Here is an 18476-nt window from a genome sequence, read left to right on the forward strand (position 1 = left end):
ACGACGAGACACCCGGAACCAGCCAACATCGGGATCCGCGGCAACCAGAGGTCGACCCCTCCCACCAGGAGCAAACTTGCGGGGACGGGGCGCAGGAGGGAGGGCCACTGATCTTACCGGAGCCGCCGACGAACAGCAGGGCGAGGGAGGAGCAGAACACAACTCGTCTTCATCGGAGGCGAGAGCCCAAAAGCGAGATCCCAACGTGGGTAGAGGAGAGGGGGAAGGGGGGGAGAGCACCGACACGCAGGCAAGGGGGCGGGGGCGGGGGGTCGCACCAGCGAGGGGAGAGGAGGACGCCCGGGCCGCCACCGACGACGGGGAGGGGGAAGGAGGGGCGGAGGAGGGCGGGGAGCGCCACGGGCGGGAGGAGGGGGAGGAGGACAGGAGAGCCATCCCTCGACCGATTGTCGTCGAACCTCGTGATGCTCAATCAATCCAACCACATCAATTCACATGTAGTCATAAGTATTTTTTTCGTTTGAGTTCATCCTTCATATTTTGTTAGAGATGACATTCTTGTAACCACATTTCATTTCTTTCTCTTTCTATATGCTTCACATCTTTTTTAATCATACATTTGCTTCTAATTAGTTTTACATGTTTTTGTAGCAACTATTAGTAAAGTTCCGCAACAACATGCGGGACATCATCTAGTTTATCATAGATGGTGAACTAACTTTTTTATACAAATCCAAAATATTCATTTAATAAAAACAATAGATAGTTTGATCATTTTACAAATTAAATTCGTAGGAAACGGTTATGGGCTGGCCGATTTAACCTTTTTTCGCTGCCTCGAGCAACTCTCTCCGTGGTCGGGTTCCTCTTTGTGGGCCGTGCGTGCTTCGACTTCAGAGATCATTTTTTTAAGCATCAGTACAGACACAAGCGCTCATATACACCCCTATGATTCGAGAGACTGAGCGCCTTGTCGTCGACGGAAACGTCTCCTCCCACTGAATGCGTATCGCCGAAAATCCTGAAATAAATCCAAAAATAATGCTATCATCAGGATTTAAATGCTGGTGGGTTAAGGATACCACTGTTCACCTAACCAACTCACCACATATTGATTCGCGACTTAAGAGATCATTTTGAGACGCTATGGATGCGAGCGCGCCCGGTCAAAAGCGGGCGCGCGACCACGTCCCTGTCGTCCGGCCCTGACCCGACCGGCCGAGCCCGAAGACCTCATCGTCCCCGTCCCCTCCCACCTCTCCTTTTTTCCGCCTCCGTCCACGCCGCCGCCTCCGCAGCAGCCCTCTTCGCCGGGGTGACCTCGGTGCGGCGGCGTTGCGTCCGGACCTCTCTCCGGGGAAGGCGAGGCAGGACGGGCCATCATTTGCCGTAGGGGCGGAGGTCGCGTCGGGGGGAGGGTGCTCTAGGGTTTCCTGCCTCTGCGGCGGGCGGGATGTACGTGCCACGGCCCTCCCGCTCCGATGGCAGCCGAGACGCCGACGAGCAGCCTAGGGTTTTCCAGGTTTGGCGCGGAAACAACGTACGTTCTCTCCCTTTCTCCCCTCCTCTGTCTTTTGTCCATCGCCGTAGGAGGGATTTCGGTCTGGATGTACGAATGTACAGATGCGCTCTATGCGAGTCGCTTAGCTGTCTGTGAAATTGAGTTTTTCTTTCAAGAGTGGCTAACTTTTAACCAGACTAGAAATTTGTTGTGGAGTTCGTCAGAATGGGTTTTCGATAGTCATGTCGGTTTTCGCTCTTGTGCCATGTGAACGTTTGCATTCGAATAAGTGCAAACTCATACCTGTTACTCTGAAATTATCTTTTGACCCATCGCCAGTTTACCACGTACTGTGAATTGGAGATTGATAAATGATCAGTACTGGAGGTACTTGTGAGTTACTTGGATGGCTGCCGCTCTGTGATGGCTGTCACCCCAGAAAAATGGAAGTTTGGTTCCATTTGGAAAAGATATTTTGTTTTTCTTTTGTTCATTATCATACAACCGATACATCTGCGAAATAGGTATTTCATTCGGATAAATTCAGGTGAAATATATGTTGAGCAGTACAATCGATGGATTTTAGTTGAAAATTTTATCCACAGTTTTGATGATTGGTCTTTGTCTCTATGATGAACAGCTAACTCCTTGTGAGTTAGTATATGTAAGGATGCCTATGCTTTAGCTGCAACTGATTTCAATTAGTACCTAGGTGAAATGAAACTATGCAAAGTAAGGAGTTGTATGTGTAAAGATGTCACCAATAATAATAAGATTTCTCTTCAATTGCTACCAACGTTGATATGTTCAAGTTGATAATGATGATTTTAGAAAACTTTGTTTCCTGACATCCAAGCCTGCTAGTTTCTCCGCATATTTTTAGTCTTGTGATACTTTTGTTATCCTTGGAGAGTCGTGATTGAGTGCACTTACAATACTTCTTGCTAGCTCTTAGATATGATGGACCTTGTTCATGTTAATATATCATGAGCTTTGTCATATTGTTCAGAAATCATGATAAATTGCATTTTGTTCTCTTTTCTGTACATATGGCTTGATATTGACATATGTTTTCTAGTAGAGCTAAATAGTCAAAATGGTCATTGGTGAAAGATACAAAATTCTTTAGCTTATTAACTTATGATAGCTCAGCTATGCCATCAGCCACTGTTTAGACGAGCTTCAACTTAAATCCAATAAAAGCTTAAGCTCCTCCAAAGGGTCTACAGCTTGCAGCACTTCACAGGAAAGCTTTTGTTGCTATTTAGGCTGTACGACTGCTTTGAATTTAAAACATTTAATGTTTGCTATGATTGCTTATTACAACCACATTTGCCAAATTTTGTTGATGACATTCCTTTGCATTTTTCAGGAATTCTTCTTGCAAGGGAGGCTTATATTTGGGCCTGATGCGAGATCCATATTTCTCACTATGTCCCTCATCTTTGTACCAGTGGTGGTGTTCTGTGTATTTGTCGCCAGACACCTCATAAATGATTTTCCTGATCACTGTGGTATCTCAGTGATGGTAGTGGTGGTTGTCTTCACCGTCTATGTAAGCATACTAGTACATCACAAGTCATTAATTATTTATGGTTAGAAGCAAAAAATAAAAGCTACTCCCTCTGTTCACAAATGTAAGACGTTTTGGCAGTTTAACTGCCAAAACGTCTTACATTTGTGAACATTAAACTGTCAAAACGTCTTACATTTGTGAACAGAGGGTGTATTACCTAACCTTGTAAAATGAAATGGTCCAAGTGAACCTATTTTATTTTGTTTACTGTCTCTGTCTCGTACATAGTACCGTCCTGGTTCTTTCGATGATAGTTTTTGCATCCATTGTAAATGTAAACACAACTGAGCTTCTTTTCCTTTCTAGGATTTGACGCTACTTCTTCTTACATCTGGTAGAGACCCTGGTATAATACCTCGCAATACTCACCCTCCTGAACCTGAAAGCATCTATGGGAGCAATTATATTAGAGGTCAAACACCGCTCCGTTTGCCTCGGACAAGGGATGTTGTTGTAAACGGAATTAGCGTGAAGGTTAAGTATTGTGACACCTGCTTGCTTTACCGACCACCTCGATGCTCACACTGTTCTATCTGCAATAACTGCGTGGAACGGTTTGATCATCATTGCCCATGGGTTGGACAATGCATTGGGCAGGTAAGTTTGGAGATTTGTAACAGTTTGTAATGTATCCTTATTTTGCAAAAGCATGTTGCTTGGGCGTGCTCATAGTTATTTCAAGGTTGCTCTTTGTGCAGACATTTCTGATTGTAGGATTTCTGCTCACTTATCTTCAATATCAGTTGGGTCTAATCATAAGCATATATTTGATGCAGCGTAATTATCGGTTCTTCTACATGTTTGTATTCTCCACCATGTTAATCTGCCTCTACGTATTTGCCTTCTGTTGGGTGTACATAATCAAGATTAGTGATGCTGAGCATTTGTCAATTTGGAGGGCAATGTTAAAGACACCAGCCTCAATTGTTCTGATTGCCTACTGTTTTCTTTGTGTGTGGTTTGTTGGTGGTCTGTCTGTCTTCCATTTCTATCTGATGAGCACAAACCAGGTAGGCGTTGGTTTATTTTAATAACCATCTCCTATTCGTAGTACTTGCAATTCAATAGTTAATCATATACCCATTTCCTTTTGTAGACAACTTATGAAAATTTCAGATACCGCTATGATCGGCGGGCTAACCCCTATAACAGAGGTATTCTGAACAACATTCTAGAGATATTCTGCAGCTCTATTCCTCCTTCAAAGAACAATTTTCGGGCAAGAGTCACGGTAGAGCAAGGTGTAGAACAAGCACGATCTTCATCTGGGGGTTTCATGAGCCCCGACATGGGCAAGGCTGTTGGAGATCTTGAAATGGGCAAGAAGCCAGCGCCTTGGGATGAACCCAGGACGACAGCCGATATTGGCGACTTGGAAGTAGGTCTTGGTGGCATGTTGGATGAGAAAGAGGGCAGAGTAACCCATGCATCCCCAGATGTTAGCCGAGATCAACTTTCCCCGGAGCTTGTGGAAGGCCGAGCTGGCATGCATTCAAGGCATTCAAGCTGGGATCCTAGAGCTGAAACCTCGGAGTCAGTGAACAGCAATTCTGTGCAAACAGCCCCTACCGAGGAAACTAATGGGGGCGGCCATGTTACTACGAGCGGTGCGCATTAGCAATCACAAACGGAATGCTACAGATGAACATTTGAGCTCTGCTTTGCAGTGCGCCATCGATCGTGTTCTGAATGGAGCACCATGTATTTACCAGTTGTGGCGGGATAAGGTCCTGGACGTGTGTAATTCAGACCAGACTTCCCGTTGCTTTCCCGGTGGTGCATCAGGCCGTTCAGGCTTCTGTTGTTGTGCGTGTTTGTTGTGATAATAGCTCGAGCTCCCACCCTTCCCGGGTTTGGGTTGATGATGTATCTGCAATGCAGTTGTGTGTATATATATACAAATTATGGGACAGTTTGTGTTTGTTCATGATGTGGCTTGTCAGAGTGCCATCGCCCCCCCTGGTTTGACTGAAGGAGGTGAGGCGTATTTAATCAAGATTAATTATCTCTGAGTGTAATCTGAGCTGTGTTGAATGGCAAGTGAATGTAGGTGTGCAGATTTAGGACGTATTATTCCTACGTCCTAATGAACAAGGGCCCTTAATCGAGCTTGCCAGCTACGTATGCTTTGAAATTCCAAACAGGGCTATTGCCAAGTCTGCTGGCTCTGGCTGTCCGGCCCCGAGGCCTGAGCCGTCGCAGCAGACAGACGTGCGGGCAAGAACCGGTGTCACGAATCCTGCCGCTCGTAGCCGTTCTTTTTGAATAGTTTGAATTGCTTATCACATGTGTCCACGTTGCCGTTCTACGTCGGCTGGAACGGCAAATCAATCCAAGTCCAGATGCCCAATAGCCTCAGCACAGCAATCAGCGCACATACTATGCAGGCACGTTTCTCGTCTGGAGCCGACCAGGAAGGCCAATATGTGCGGACGATGCGACAGTGGCGCTCTCTCACACCATCCATCCATCCATCCTAGTACTTGGTCGCCTTGCCTTGCCCTCCCTGTGCGCCATTTCCCATCATAGCCTCGCGTGCATCCACATCAAAATCAAAACGGTGGGTGGCTCCAATCGCATTTAGCAACTGGCAGTACCACATGGCTGCCGACCCGGCCGTACGCATGCATGCATGTAGTAGGAGGATATGTATGTAGACACATTTCAGTATGTTTGTTTATTCATTTTTGTCCGTATGTAGTTTATGTTGAAATATCCAAAACATCCTATACCTCTCTAAATATAAGACTTTTTAAAGATTTGAATACGGACTACATACGGATGTATATAAACATGATTTAGAGTATAGATTCATCCATTTTACTCTATATGTAGTCGGTATTGAAATATCTAAAAAGACTTGTATGAAGGAGCATAGGGAGTATTATTCTCGATGAAGTGAAGTGAAGTGCGTGAGAGGTCGGTCGAGAGCATTGCAATTTGCAAGCTAGGTAGGTGAGCTAGGCGATCGATCAAGCATGCTGGTGCAGCTGAGAGCGAGAGGGATCGATCAAGCATATGCATATTGGAGGCTGGCATTGGTAGTGCCCGCAGGCCGCCGCAGTGCATGCATGGTGCCATCCAGCTCAAGTGCCAGGCAGGCCAGCAGCTTTCCTTCCCTCTAGGTAGACGGAAACAATTACGATCCAGACTCAAGTACGGCCACGTTGCCATCCAAGACGCATACATGGGAACAAAAGCGAATTTGCGGCCGCTAGTGGCGATAGATCTCATCTCAGGGCTAGTCTAGTCAGAGTGATGTATAGAAGCATAAGCGCCAAGACACGGAGTGAGCAACAGCTACCCTACCCGGCCGGCTATAGTGTGATTCTGCGCCCAAAACTGCATGCAACTTGCCTAGCTAGTCGCCTCCCGCCCGGCGCTGCCTCAGCTCCAACGATCCACCGGCCGGGCCGGTGCACGCGTAGCTGGCCGGCCACCTCACCGCTTCCTAGCTCCATCGACCCCGGCCCTTCGAAACTGCGTCGATCCTTCCTATACCGCCCCGCTCGATCTACTCTGCACGCACACTGTTTTCTCTTCCACCTTGCCACTTGTACCGGGGACGGGCAAATGTGTTGCTTGCCCTGCCTATGTGCGCCGTGGGGACAAACACTAACAGGATGTTGCCTCGGATTGCAGGGCCTGCATGTCAGTCACTGTCCACCGCCTCGGTGTACACCGAGCAATGTCTCTGTCGTTAGCGCATGTATTTCTGCGACCACTCTCAACGTCAAAACGGCGCATGCCGGTGGGGCCGGTATGTCAGCGACTACTCGGGACGGGGACGGCGGTTTCCGGTTATACGCATCTAACCGTTGGCTCTCGCACGAAAAACGCTAAAAATGGCGGATTGCCTATTGGGGAAGAAGAGTTGGAGCCGAGGGCGTCAATGGCTGCATTTTCGCATGTGGAGTCTGCTTCGTTCCATTCACCATTTTGCGGCTGTGACGCACTGAATGCTGACAATATATAAAGCTTTATTAATTTGTCCTTCTACATTTCCGCCCTGCTGAGCCGTGTGTATGGTAGCGTACAAGTCACCACACTAGCTAGCAAGAAACAAGGTGCAGCCTAGAGCTAGCTAGCGGGTTTTGCCATGGAGACGCATGCCGCTTTTTGGCAAGAGCTATAGACGAAGGCAGAGCACCGTGTCCTCTTTTCATTTTATTTTATTTTATTCTTTTGATAAAGGTTACATTTTTTCCTAATGAAACCTTTTTTTATTGCGGGGTTAATGGAAGCTTTTATTGATTCTTTGCCATGATAATACAACCGCACAGGAGCCTTTCAGCTTCCGGTCTAGGATAATCTGTATTAGCGAGACACACAAGGCGCCAAGCCCGAAATTCGATGCTTGATGGGTCGAGGGTACAATACAACCATGCAAACTAAAAGGGTACTACCACATTTATGGATGTTGAGAAATTCATTTCAAAACAAACAAGCAAAAAATGTTGGGAACCTTTTGCCTAAGACTTTGGCTTGCAATTTCCAGGGAACTTCCTTTGGGCACACCTTTGCATGCCATGATGTGACGGGCCGGGTGCTGGCAAAATAGGCTTTGTCTTTGTTGTGCGTTATCATGGCTATGTATATTGAGCATCTTGCCGAGGCATATGTGTGACTTGTCCAAGTGCATCACCGAATTACTAGCCCGAAACCATCATGCAAATAATTCTTCAAGATTTTCTTCTTTGCCATTGCAAAAAATAGGATTTCCTTTTTTATGGAACAATTAGGGTATTATGGAAATACTCTCATGGAATATGCATGCAGTACGAAGAATATGTTTCATCAGCATGTTGTTCAGGAATACTCCACATATCATGGTAAAACAAAAGTAGCCTCAGCTACTGTGAAATTGTTTCTGACGGATGTTTTAAAATTAGAAACCAGATGCATGTGGAAGGCGCACACTGAATTTCTACCTTTAGGAGCTAGGGCAGGTAAGATCAAAAGGTACAAACTCTCGTCGTTTCCTTAAAAGAGAGAGACCCCTGCCTCTCTGGTACAAGATGTGCTCAATTGACCCACGCCTAATCCGAAAATGACATACTCTTAACTGAAGTGTTTGCTTGTACTTTTGGGTATCACATGGACAAACATTTATACTACTCCGAAACGAAACCAAGGCCTTTTTCAGCGGGGTGATTTCTCTCAATTCATATGAGAACGGAACCCTCTTTTGTACTGTATAAAATTAACGTGCTTCAAGACCCATCAATAAAATTGAAGCTGAAGAGCTACCTACTCCCACAGTGCCATGTATGCATTCTAGGCAATGGACTTGTAGTACTGCTGTTCCGGTAGAATTGGGAGCTCCATGATTGGTAGGCCAAGCAAGCAACCAATGCATTTCTATCGTCCTTGATTATTCCTTTTGGTGTTGACTAGACGAGGCAACTGGAACCTCGTACGCCGATCGGCGACATTGAGGCAGGCACTTTAATAATTCATTCACCACTACAGTGGCCACATAGGTTACAGCGCACAGGAGATAAGATATGAGACAGAGGGAAAAAAGATTCAAGTTATTGAGAGCCCTTGGCACCAACTTGCCGTTCTGGAAGAACCAACGGGCAGATCGGCTGCATGTTGGCATGCCGCATGCACACACACGGATCGGAAAAGTCTAGTGGTGCTGAAAATAACCATCAAAATTCACGGCAAAAACATGCCATTTGATCACCTCAGTGGTACTGGTGCTGGTTTTCTTTGGGTGCAAAAGGCACAGCAGGATCGCTGTGTCCCCTTCCTGCTGTCTGCATCTATGCGTGCAAGCTAGCCAGGGCCAGGGTTGTAAAGTTAACAACCACTTTGGTTCAAATGATTGTTGCAAGAATTTTGGAGCTTAATTTACTGACAGTCATCAGAAATCATTCTTTTGCGTGGGCGGTTTAATTTGTAGGACTATGATATGATTCATATGAATTTTGCTACTGACGTCTCGCTCCTACTCCCTCCGTTCACAAATATAAGATGTTCCAAACTCTTTTCTGAATCGAATGTATATATACATGTTCTAGTGTTTGTTCACCCATTTCAGTCTGTATGTAGTCCATATTGAAATATCCAAAACATGTTATATTTATGAACGGAGGGAGTACTATGTTTTCCAATTTCTATTGACTCAAACGACCCCTCGGAACTAGGAAGGACTCAATGCATCACCACCAAGCAACGCTGTAGGGAGGGAGGTGGTAAGTTGCGCGACACAGATTTATGCGCGAGCCATCGGATATATATATATATGCGCTCTTTTTGCAAGATATGGTTCGTTGATGTGCCCGTCTCACTGGCTGAAGGTGAAATGCTACTACAGAGATCTTCATTGCGAGGACCAGCACAGGGAATGGAAGGGGTCGGAAGAGATGGGGTGAGGCGAGAACGAGATAGAAAGGGGGAAAAGCTAGGCCTAACCTCTACTGCTGCAACCGCCACTAGTAAAACCCGTCCGGCCGGTGCATGCGCATTGTTTCGGGGGCTGACCACCCAAGTTGCCCGATGTCCACCCCATGATCTTGATCGTGCGTGAAACAAGATTGGGAAAATGGGCACAGCATTACCGGCACTAGCACTAGCAGTAGCAGCAGGCCAGCCTAGCTACCTACCCGGCTAGGTTAAGGAGATCTCTACTGTCTGCCCTGATTATCCCAGTTTGAGTATAGTAGAAATTTGGACTTCGAAAAAAAAAGTATAGTAGAAGTTAATTTAGTCCGGTTCTGGTCCTTTCCATCCATCCAGGAAAACAACAAGGAGCTTTCGCCACATTTACCCGTCACCTCCACCTCCAAGGAGAAAAGCGGTAAAGTTTGTTACGGTCACCCCAGACTTTCTTCTTAACCATATATATCGATCCCAGCTTGATTGACACCTGTGCCTGTCCATCATGCACTTATATATAGCTCAATTAGTTGCTAATTCATACCGGAACTATAGCTAGCCAGTTACATATATAGATGTCCGGCATGCATCGAAGAATCAATCTGTCCTTGGTTCCTTGTAAGAAAGGATTTAGCACCACTGAGCTTCTCCACTAGCTAGTATTTAATGTGTGCGAAACATGTAGTACTTTGATGGAGCTTCTTCATTTGAAATGTGACATGCAACTTTGTGGTTAACTAGCTGATTCAGTAACACAGAACAAAATATAGCATACATCAACTATTTCCAACAAGTGCACGCGCATGGAAAGAAAATGTCAAAAGATTCTTAGCAGAGAATGCTGGGTGCACAGAGCTGGGTTCCAGCCACCTAGAGTTGTTCATGCCACCACAAAACCACGCGCGTTTAGATGCGTGTTGCCGGAAAACGTAGACACTTGAGGAAATGGCATGGGAGACATGGTGATTATGCACAGGATCAGATTTGCCCTTATTGAACGAGAAGTCTGCGGTAGCGGCGGGCCGGCTCTGGTCGGAGCAAAGCTAAGCGGACGGCCATTGGTGAAATGCAGTACCCCACTATGCAACTGTAGGAACTGCACACCTTCAGTTCAGTCTCCCAGTTCATGATGCATGGGGGCAGATGTAGTCGGAAAGGACAGCAGCGGAGAGAATATTGACACCTCCATCTGGAAAACGTAGGTGATATTCATGCACTTCGGTATCACATTAGTAATAGTTAATCAATTTACTTTTTTTAGGACGACAACATGTAACTATCTTGAGTACGGAGATGAAGTTTCAGAGAGGCACACTTACCTTTGGTAGCTTTGATGAACACAAATCAAGCATAGGAGCTTCCCAGCAGCCCAAGGGGGTGTCTGATTAGGCTTACCTTTGGGTTTTGGAGTCTGGCTTATAAGCCAAGAAATACCTGTTCATGTGCTTTTGGCTCTGGTCAAAAGCCAAAAACACATTAATAGGGGCTTTTTTTGGGCTTATAAGCCCAAGGCTAAATTAAGCCGAACCACAAGATCAGTTGCCTTTTTTCTTCCTTTATCTAGGGTGAGATCAGTTAGCTTTGTTTACAGAACATTTGCACTGAGGTGAAAGTAGGTGCTGTCTAGAATTTCCACACCTAGTTGCAATATTTGGACAGGATAAGATAACAGAGCTTGCCACCTACTGGCTATCTCTTAGCATGAATTTATATATGAATGCCTTCTGAAGCAACTGCTAGGTAATATTGGCATGATAAGAACTAACTGCCCACATCTTGACTAAATTTGATGCTGGGTGATGCAACAACCTGATGAGACATGGGAGCACAAGCATACACCACATCTCAGCATCTTTTTTTCTGTAATTGGATGTTGGAATGCTGCCATGGGCAAGAAACAAGAAACTGAGACCAGCAAGGTACTTCTCATCATCGGCCAGATCAATTCTAACCCAACAATGTATGCTCAAATTTCTGTTGGTTGTGGTTTACAACTACAAGCTACCAAATTTGCTTGAAGAAGAGGTGGCGTTGTGAAGTTGCGTCCATTGATGGAGATTTAGTGATAAAATCAAGTAAATTTATAGACCAAGTTTTTGGAACAGGTAAATATTGGAGGCCAGCTATGTGTCTACTTATACGGCACCTCTGAGCAGATCTTTCTCTTCGGCCTAGCTGGTTCTGTGAAGCATAAATAGCAGTAGACTAGCTAGTAGCATGCATTCCTGTGGACAGAAGGTGGTCTAGTTGAACAAATGTTGCTAAATATGCCACTAAGAAAAATTTAGCATTCATGTCATGTAAACCTGGAGCGTGCTCGAAATTTCCCCCTAGTTTTCTCGTCATTTACATGGTCCTCAACTCCTCATGTTGCATGATGACAGTGTTTGCTGCCTCAAGAGCTAGCTGCCCAAAAATTCAGGGATCGTATCTGATAGGAAAGATGGATCCAGAAAGTATGTAGTACAAATGCAAAATATTCCAAGCCAGTACAATAATAATGTGATGCACTTTTGAAGCTAGCTGATGTGAACCTGAAAAGCGGCAAAAACTCTGCATTCCAAGTCTCTTGGGAAGAAAAAAGGGAGGCACTGCAAGTCACCTTTTTGTTTCTTTTGGTGAAAATAAGCCTGTATAGTAACATCAAATAAATTCAGTAACACTAACAATGAACTTTGGGTTTTGAACCGTCCACAACCTTGAAATGGACTTTTCATGTATATCGTTAAGCCTTTTCCACTACATAAAGTAAAAACACTTCAGTCATACTATGTCATAAGTAGTAGTAGTGCTCATATCTATCATCTTCTTGAGATTAAACATGCATATCTCTTTGGCTAGACACATTAATTAGCATACAATCATCTATAATAATTGCAAGTGCATCCTTCAAACTGATACTACTCCATGTATTCCTGCAAGTCAAATTTGCCCCATATACAGTACTGGTGACAAAAATATCTTCAGAAATGGTATCCCCAATTGATTGCAAGCAATCCCGGCTAACTGATAGTATGGATTCACATGGTTTCCCAGAACTCTTTTCATAGCTAGCTGATCACTTGGTGGAGGACAATATTTGCGCTACTATTCTTGATCAAGTCACTTTTCAGTGTATCATGCATATATCTCTTCTGCTCCTGTCAGCTAAACTGTTCATACTGAGGGCTTATGTATGGGTGATCATTCTTTTCACTTTCTCTGTATCTTCTAGTTCTACCTTTTTCGAACCAAAATATCTTAGTGGGAGCTGGGGAAGAAAAGGAGAATATATTTAATTTGCTTGAGTACTTTCTTGAACATTGTGAGCTGTACACTTAAGCAAATTTGAGTTGTACACTTAAACAAATTTTATGTCAAAGTATATAATTTGTTTGAATATATGGGACGAATTCCAGTCGGTGTGACACTGTTGGGAAACACACCTCATGAACATTGTGAGGGAAAGCTGACAGGAATGACTACACTTTCATCACTGGAAGCCGACATCATCTTTTCTGTTCGAAATGTTCCGCTTTTTGCGTAGCCTCATACACCAGCTTGGTGAGCCAAGAGGACCAAAATCCTGCAGATTAATTAATGCTGGCTAATTCTTACGTGTTGGTTGGTTGTTAATTAGATTTCAGAATTCACTCCCTTCTATAGCAATTCCTAACTTATGGAATGGTGGTTAATTCAATTAATTCAGGGCTACCAAGAAATCAATGACGCGGCAACAAACTGACAGACCCCTGTCTCCCAGGCACTGTTTTCGCCTATGTATAGATCATGATTGCCTCTTAGAGCATATTCATGGTTTAGCTAGGCAACTTGTTAGTTAAGTTGTGTAGTGAATGGCTTGGAAACTTTTATAATGACTAATTAACAATATCAGAGGAACAACAAATATTGGGAGTCGAAACAATTAATGCAGCACATACGAGAAGGCCCTTTTATATATGTATACATAGGCATATATATTGTTTACTACTCCCTCCGTTCACAAATGTAAGATGTTTCGGATATTTCAATATGGACTATATACAAACTGAAATGAGTGAATAAACACACTAAAATGTATGCCTGTTTTATGAAACATAATGAGCAATTTAGTTAATAAAAATATAGTTAGGATGTGTTACATTGTAATTTTGCTTATGTGACAATCTAGGAGTCTGTCCAACATGGAGCACCGCGAGATGCCTCACACACATAGCTACATCATTACTCCATTATCAAATGAATCTTTCCCTCCTGATCACACAAACTTTCCAAGACCAGACACACGTTTTCAAAACCCATTTTGCCTACGTTCCAAATGCAGCAAACGTTCACAGAGGGGAGAGGGAGACGGAGACAGAGCAGTTATTGAAATAGCTATCAAGTATAGTTACCAAATGTGTAAGTAAATCTCAGCATCACCCAACTACATCTCCTGTAGAGGTATCACTAACACCGCAACCAACATCGTCCCTCGCAACCAGCGGAGCGTGAAGACACAGCCGGCCTGCCCGTGTCACATCAACTGCAACGCTGATGATGCACCAGAGAAACTCATGAAAAAACCAAGAAAGAAATACTCCTATCTCTCTCTATATTAATACAGCAGTATACAAGGTTTGGAGAAGTTGATTTTCCTTTGTATACTAGACAAAGAATGAGATGGCGTAAGTTGGTTATTGTTGTAAGTACTACTCCCTCCGTAAAGAAACATAAGAGTGTTTAGATCACTATTTTAGTGATCTAAACGTTCTTATATTTGTTTACAGAGGGAGCACTTAGGTATAGAGACCTGGGTTCAAATCTTGAGATGGTGTTTCTTTCATTTTCCTTGGCCCAGCCGATCATTTTGCGTTCGTTTTCAAAACTCATTTTGCCTACGTTCCAAATGCAGCAAAAATGTTTCGCAGAGGGGGGAGGGAGACGGAGGCAGAGTGGTAGCTGGTGCGTTCACAAGGCCGGGCAGGCTGATCATGCGGCCAGGAGTGGCTGCTCACTGTACAGCACCAGCGCCCGCGTCTATATAAGCCAGCGGCCGTCGCCGAGGCCAAAGCACACAAGCAGCAGGCGCATCTCCTCGAGAGCTCGCACTGATCCTTGTGTCACCCGGAAAGGGAGTAGGAGAGGGGACTCTTGGCTTCGGGACTAGTTCTTGGCTGAGATCTTCTCCCTCCCTCCCTCCCTCCTTTCCTCTCCCTCCAGCTGATACCTTCGCTAGCCAGCAGTAGCCGAGTCGCCGTCGCAATGGCTGGGGGCCTCTTCGACATGTCTCACCCGGCGAGCGCCCTCGCCGGCATCGCAGGTACGCAATTCATGGAGAAAATGCAGTTTCATTCTGTGTTTGTATGTCATTTGGCACAGCACACCTTTGGTGCTTCCTCTCTTCCTTCTTGTTGAGCAGTCTGATGTGCATTTGTCGCAAGATCGATCGTCTAGGTTGGCTCATGCATGCATAGGCATAGGGTAGGGAAGCGCATCTCCAAAACCCAACCACCTCCCAATTCTAGCAAGAACACATCCTTGACCGGTTGCTGACAGACGACACAAACACATTTAGGCACAGATCGATCGATCACACCTAAAAGGCTAAGACCCCATCAATTGTGCGTGCATTTCGTAGTTAATGCATTTGTCACCAACAGCTCACCGTGCACTCTCTGTGGATCTCTCTGCCAAATTCCCTTTCTTTTCTTGGAATGGCGATTGGTTGAGCGGCGACGGACGCGTGCGTGCTCTCCCCTGCAACTTCCTTGCCGTTGGTTGCAGCCGAGCACTAAATAAATTAAAAATGAATAAATAGTAACATTCCACTACTAATCATAGGTGCCAAAAGAACTAATTAAAGGATGCCACTGACAAAACTAACGGCGTCGATTTTCCTCTTCCTTGATCTCGTGCAGGAAACATCGTCTCCTTCTTCGTGTTCCTCGCGCCAATGTAAGTATCTAACCAGCTGCTAATTCCTTCCTATCATGCATGTTGTTCAAGTAATCTTTGACGTACGCACGCCATTGATGCATGCATGTGGTGGTGTTGAGCTGACGATACGGTATGGGTGCAGGGCGACGTTCCTGCAGATCTACAGGAAGAAGACGACGGGCGGGTTCAGCTCGGTGCCGTACGTGGTGGCGCTCTTCAGCTGCTCGCTGCTCATCTTCTACGCGCTGCTCAAGACGAAGTCCCCCCTCCTGCTCACCATCAACAGCTTCGGCTGCTGCATCGAGACCGTCTACATCATCGCCTACCTCGTCTACGCGCCGCCCCGCGCCAGGCTCAGGACGCTCGCCTACTTCTTCGTCCTCGACGTCGCCGCCTTCGGCCTCGTCCTCGTCGTCACCATGTACGCCTTCGCGCCGGCCCACCGCGTCAAGTTCCTCGGCAGCGTCTGCCTCGCCTTCTCCATGGCCGTCTTCGTCGCGCCGCTCTCCATCATCGTAAGCCGCCTCTCTCTTCTGCTCTGCTTCGATCGTTTTGGCCGGCCATGCATGGCAGTTGACATGGCAATATGGCATGCAGGTCAAGGTGATCAAGACCAAGAGCGTGGAGTTCCTGCCCGTCGGCCTCTCCTTCTGCCTCGTCCTCAGCGCCGTCGCGTGGTTCTGCTACGGCCTCTTCACCAAGGACCCATTCGTCATGGTATGCCACCTAGCTACTTGTTCCCTTAACTTGGCATTGCTGCCACTGCCACTGATACATTGAGTGGGTGGATCTCTGACTCCGCCATGCGCGCATGCATGCAGTACCCGAACGTGGGCGGCTTCTTCTTCAGCTGCGTCCAGATCGGGCTCTACTGCTGGTACCGCAAGCCCAGCAACGCCGTGCTGCCCACTACCACCGCCGACGCCGGCAACGGCAATGGCGGCGCCGCGGAGCAGCCGCAGGTGCAGGTGATCGAGCTGCCCGCGCACTCCGTCGCCATCCTGTCCGTGGGCCCCGTCCCGATCCTCGGCGTGCACAAGATCGAGGTCATGGCGGCAGAGCAGCAGACCGTCATCGACGTCAAGGACGCCGCCGAGGCCGACCAGCCGGAGGTCATCGAGATCGTCCCCGCCACCGCCGTGTGAGACAGGCTTCCACCCCACCCACCCCACAAACATCGACGACGACACGACACGAGCATGCATGACACGCCACACGGCATGCATGGAGATGGAGAACTGATGGGTTTGGTTAATTAGTTAATTACTGAGTAGTAGTATCATCGTACTGCAGGGTGCGCTTGCGTGTGGATTACTTACTTTGTTAATTTATTATTACTGGATTGTACTGCGTGGTGTTAGTTAAATTATTACCTTCAGGTGTGTGCCTCGATCTCTCTTAATCAGGAGTAGTCCGCAGGTTGGTGCGGTGACAATAATAATAAGACACGACCTACTACTTGTGCATGTTGTGACGCATGCATGTGTACTGGTCATTCATGCTGTATGTTGCAGTGAGTCTCTCTCGTCTCAGACCTTGCCTGATTCGTGTCATCCATCCATCGATTCATCAATAGACTGCAATATGACAGTATATTAATTAATTAGCTTGGCTGTCTCTTTCTACTTATACTACTGTTTGCTGGCTCGACCTACTAGTAGTGCCTACTAGAAGTCGGCCTACCAAAAGCGTAAAGCGCAATGGTTGATCAAGCAAACAGTGGAATCTAGAACACCAGAGCTTAGCACAATAAAGACAAGATTTATTTCACGACACACCCCGCACTGAAACAAGCTCCAAGGAAGCGGGCCTCTACTGTCTCAAAGTGCCTGAAAATTCACAATCGGAGCAAGATTTAAACGGTTTCTTGGAGCAACCCAAAGGCAGCTCTTAGAAATGTGGGTGTAGGTTTACCGACACGAGAAGCTTGCCACTAGAAACAATCATCTCCCACCTGACCTTATCGGGTTGCAACTGCAATGCGATACAAAGACATCAAAGAGAGTCTTCGACAAAAAATGCCATGAACAAAGAACAGTGAGAAAGTTACACAGAGACATAGATCATGTTAAGAGTCTGGTCAACTGTGACTTCTTTACCTCCTTGTCAACAGAGGCATGCTCCTTAGATCCATAAACAACTTCATAATCACTGCCAAACAAAAATAAATAGTAGCACCAACACCGGCTTAAAATTTTACACGCAAAAAAAGAAACACCGGCTTAAAATTAGCGGGCAGCAGAAAGAGGACATTTGCAGAACAACACTGCAATTTATCTGTTACATTAATTTCTGATGATACATAGTATATAGCGTCTCAATCCTCAAACGGGTGACACCGTGAAGGCACTGCTTGATTTCAGTAATTCAAGGATTTCTCTGTAGGGTTTGTGTTGGTCAAAATAGCCACAACAACAAATGCACACAAGTTTTCAGTAAATTTTTGGCATCGACCATTCAGGTATCCCTCGTTTCACTTGCTTGTCCGGCGTGGAGAGCTGGCTATGAGGATTGCATTGGGTATTCAGAAACGAGCTAACATTGATGATATGCATGGTAATTGGACCAGGATGGTCACTAACCCCTGTCTCTGGGATGGGAGATGGTGGTGGCTTGTTGTACATGTGTTACAGATATTTAAATACTGTACAAGATAGTACGAGGCTCTCCTGCTGCCCTTTGCCACTCAAAAAAAAAGGATGGTCGCTAGACAGCTGAGATCGTAGTGGGAGCAGCAGCTGCTTGTAGAGCTATTTGGCTCAATAAGAATCAAGTGACGTCCGATCGCCAAGTCATTAACCATCGCGATCTCAATCTCCCGTGCCATCTTTTCAGCTTTTTTTGCCTGTCAACTAGCGGCAGCTAGTCACAGGCAATCTATCAAACACCACGCGTGCAAGGAGTAGCACAAGGTGGTAAACTGGTAGTACTGATACAGCAGCCAGCACTTGGCAAGCTACACAAATTGCTGCAAGCCAGGAGCAGATCATGAGCTGACTACAACAGTTGTCACCACTCACCAGGCAAAGCCCCACCGTCACCGGGACCGGGATGAATACGCGCGCCCGCAGCCGGCCCTGGGCGACCTATAGGACTAGGAGCCTGAGGTTTCACTCGCCGTCGCCGCACAAATTTCTAGGTTCACATTTTCAA

General features: G+C 46.0%; 2 protein-coding genes across 2 annotated transcripts; both read left to right on the forward strand.

Annotated features, from left to right (window-relative positions):
• Positions 1-1135: 1135 nt before the first annotated feature.
• Positions 1136-4965, forward strand: LOC125519581 (putative protein S-acyltransferase 7). The gene is given in 6 exon segments (XM_048684336.2): positions 1136-1501; positions 2835-3017; positions 3345-3635; positions 3815-4048; positions 4135-4647; positions 4650-4965. Coding segments are annotated over 6 exon segments (1350 nt in total). The 5' UTR covers positions 1136-1414; the 3' UTR covers positions 4692-4965.
• Positions 4966-14445: 9480 nt separating this feature from the next.
• On the forward strand, positions 14446-16829 carry LOC125520995 (bidirectional sugar transporter SWEET11). Its single transcript, XM_048686033.2, has 5 exons — positions 14446-14706; positions 15305-15341; positions 15466-15838; positions 15921-16040; positions 16145-16829. The coding sequence occupies exons 1-5, from the start codon at positions 14649-14651 to the stop codon at positions 16466-16468; spliced, it is 912 nt and encodes a 303-aa protein (XP_048541990.1). The 5' UTR covers positions 14446-14648; the 3' UTR covers positions 16469-16829.
• Positions 16830-18476: the final 1647 nt, after the last annotated feature.

This window comes from Triticum urartu, chromosome 7A (genome assembly GCF_056163025.1).
Source record: "Triticum urartu cultivar PI428250 chromosome 7A, HENAU_Tu73, whole genome shotgun sequence".
Taxonomy (NCBI): Eukaryota; Viridiplantae; Streptophyta; class Magnoliopsida; order Poales; family Poaceae; genus Triticum; species Triticum urartu.

What these genes read in the sequence shown, in the direction of transcription:
- LOC125520995 (XM_048686033.2), top strand. Translation starts at nt 14,649, where the DNA reads ATGGCTGGGGGCCTCTTCGACATGTCTCACCCGGCGAGCGCCCTCGCC. An exon ending in TCGCGCCGCTCTCCATCATC is followed by an intron (nt 15,839 to 15,920) that starts GTAAGCCGCCTC and finishes TATGGCATGCAG; the next exon opens with GTCAAGGTGATCAAGACCAA. An exon ending in CCAAGGACCCATTCGTCATG is followed by an intron (nt 16,041 to 16,144) that starts GTATGCCACCTA and finishes GCATGCATGCAG; the next exon opens with TACCCGAACGTGGGCGGCTT.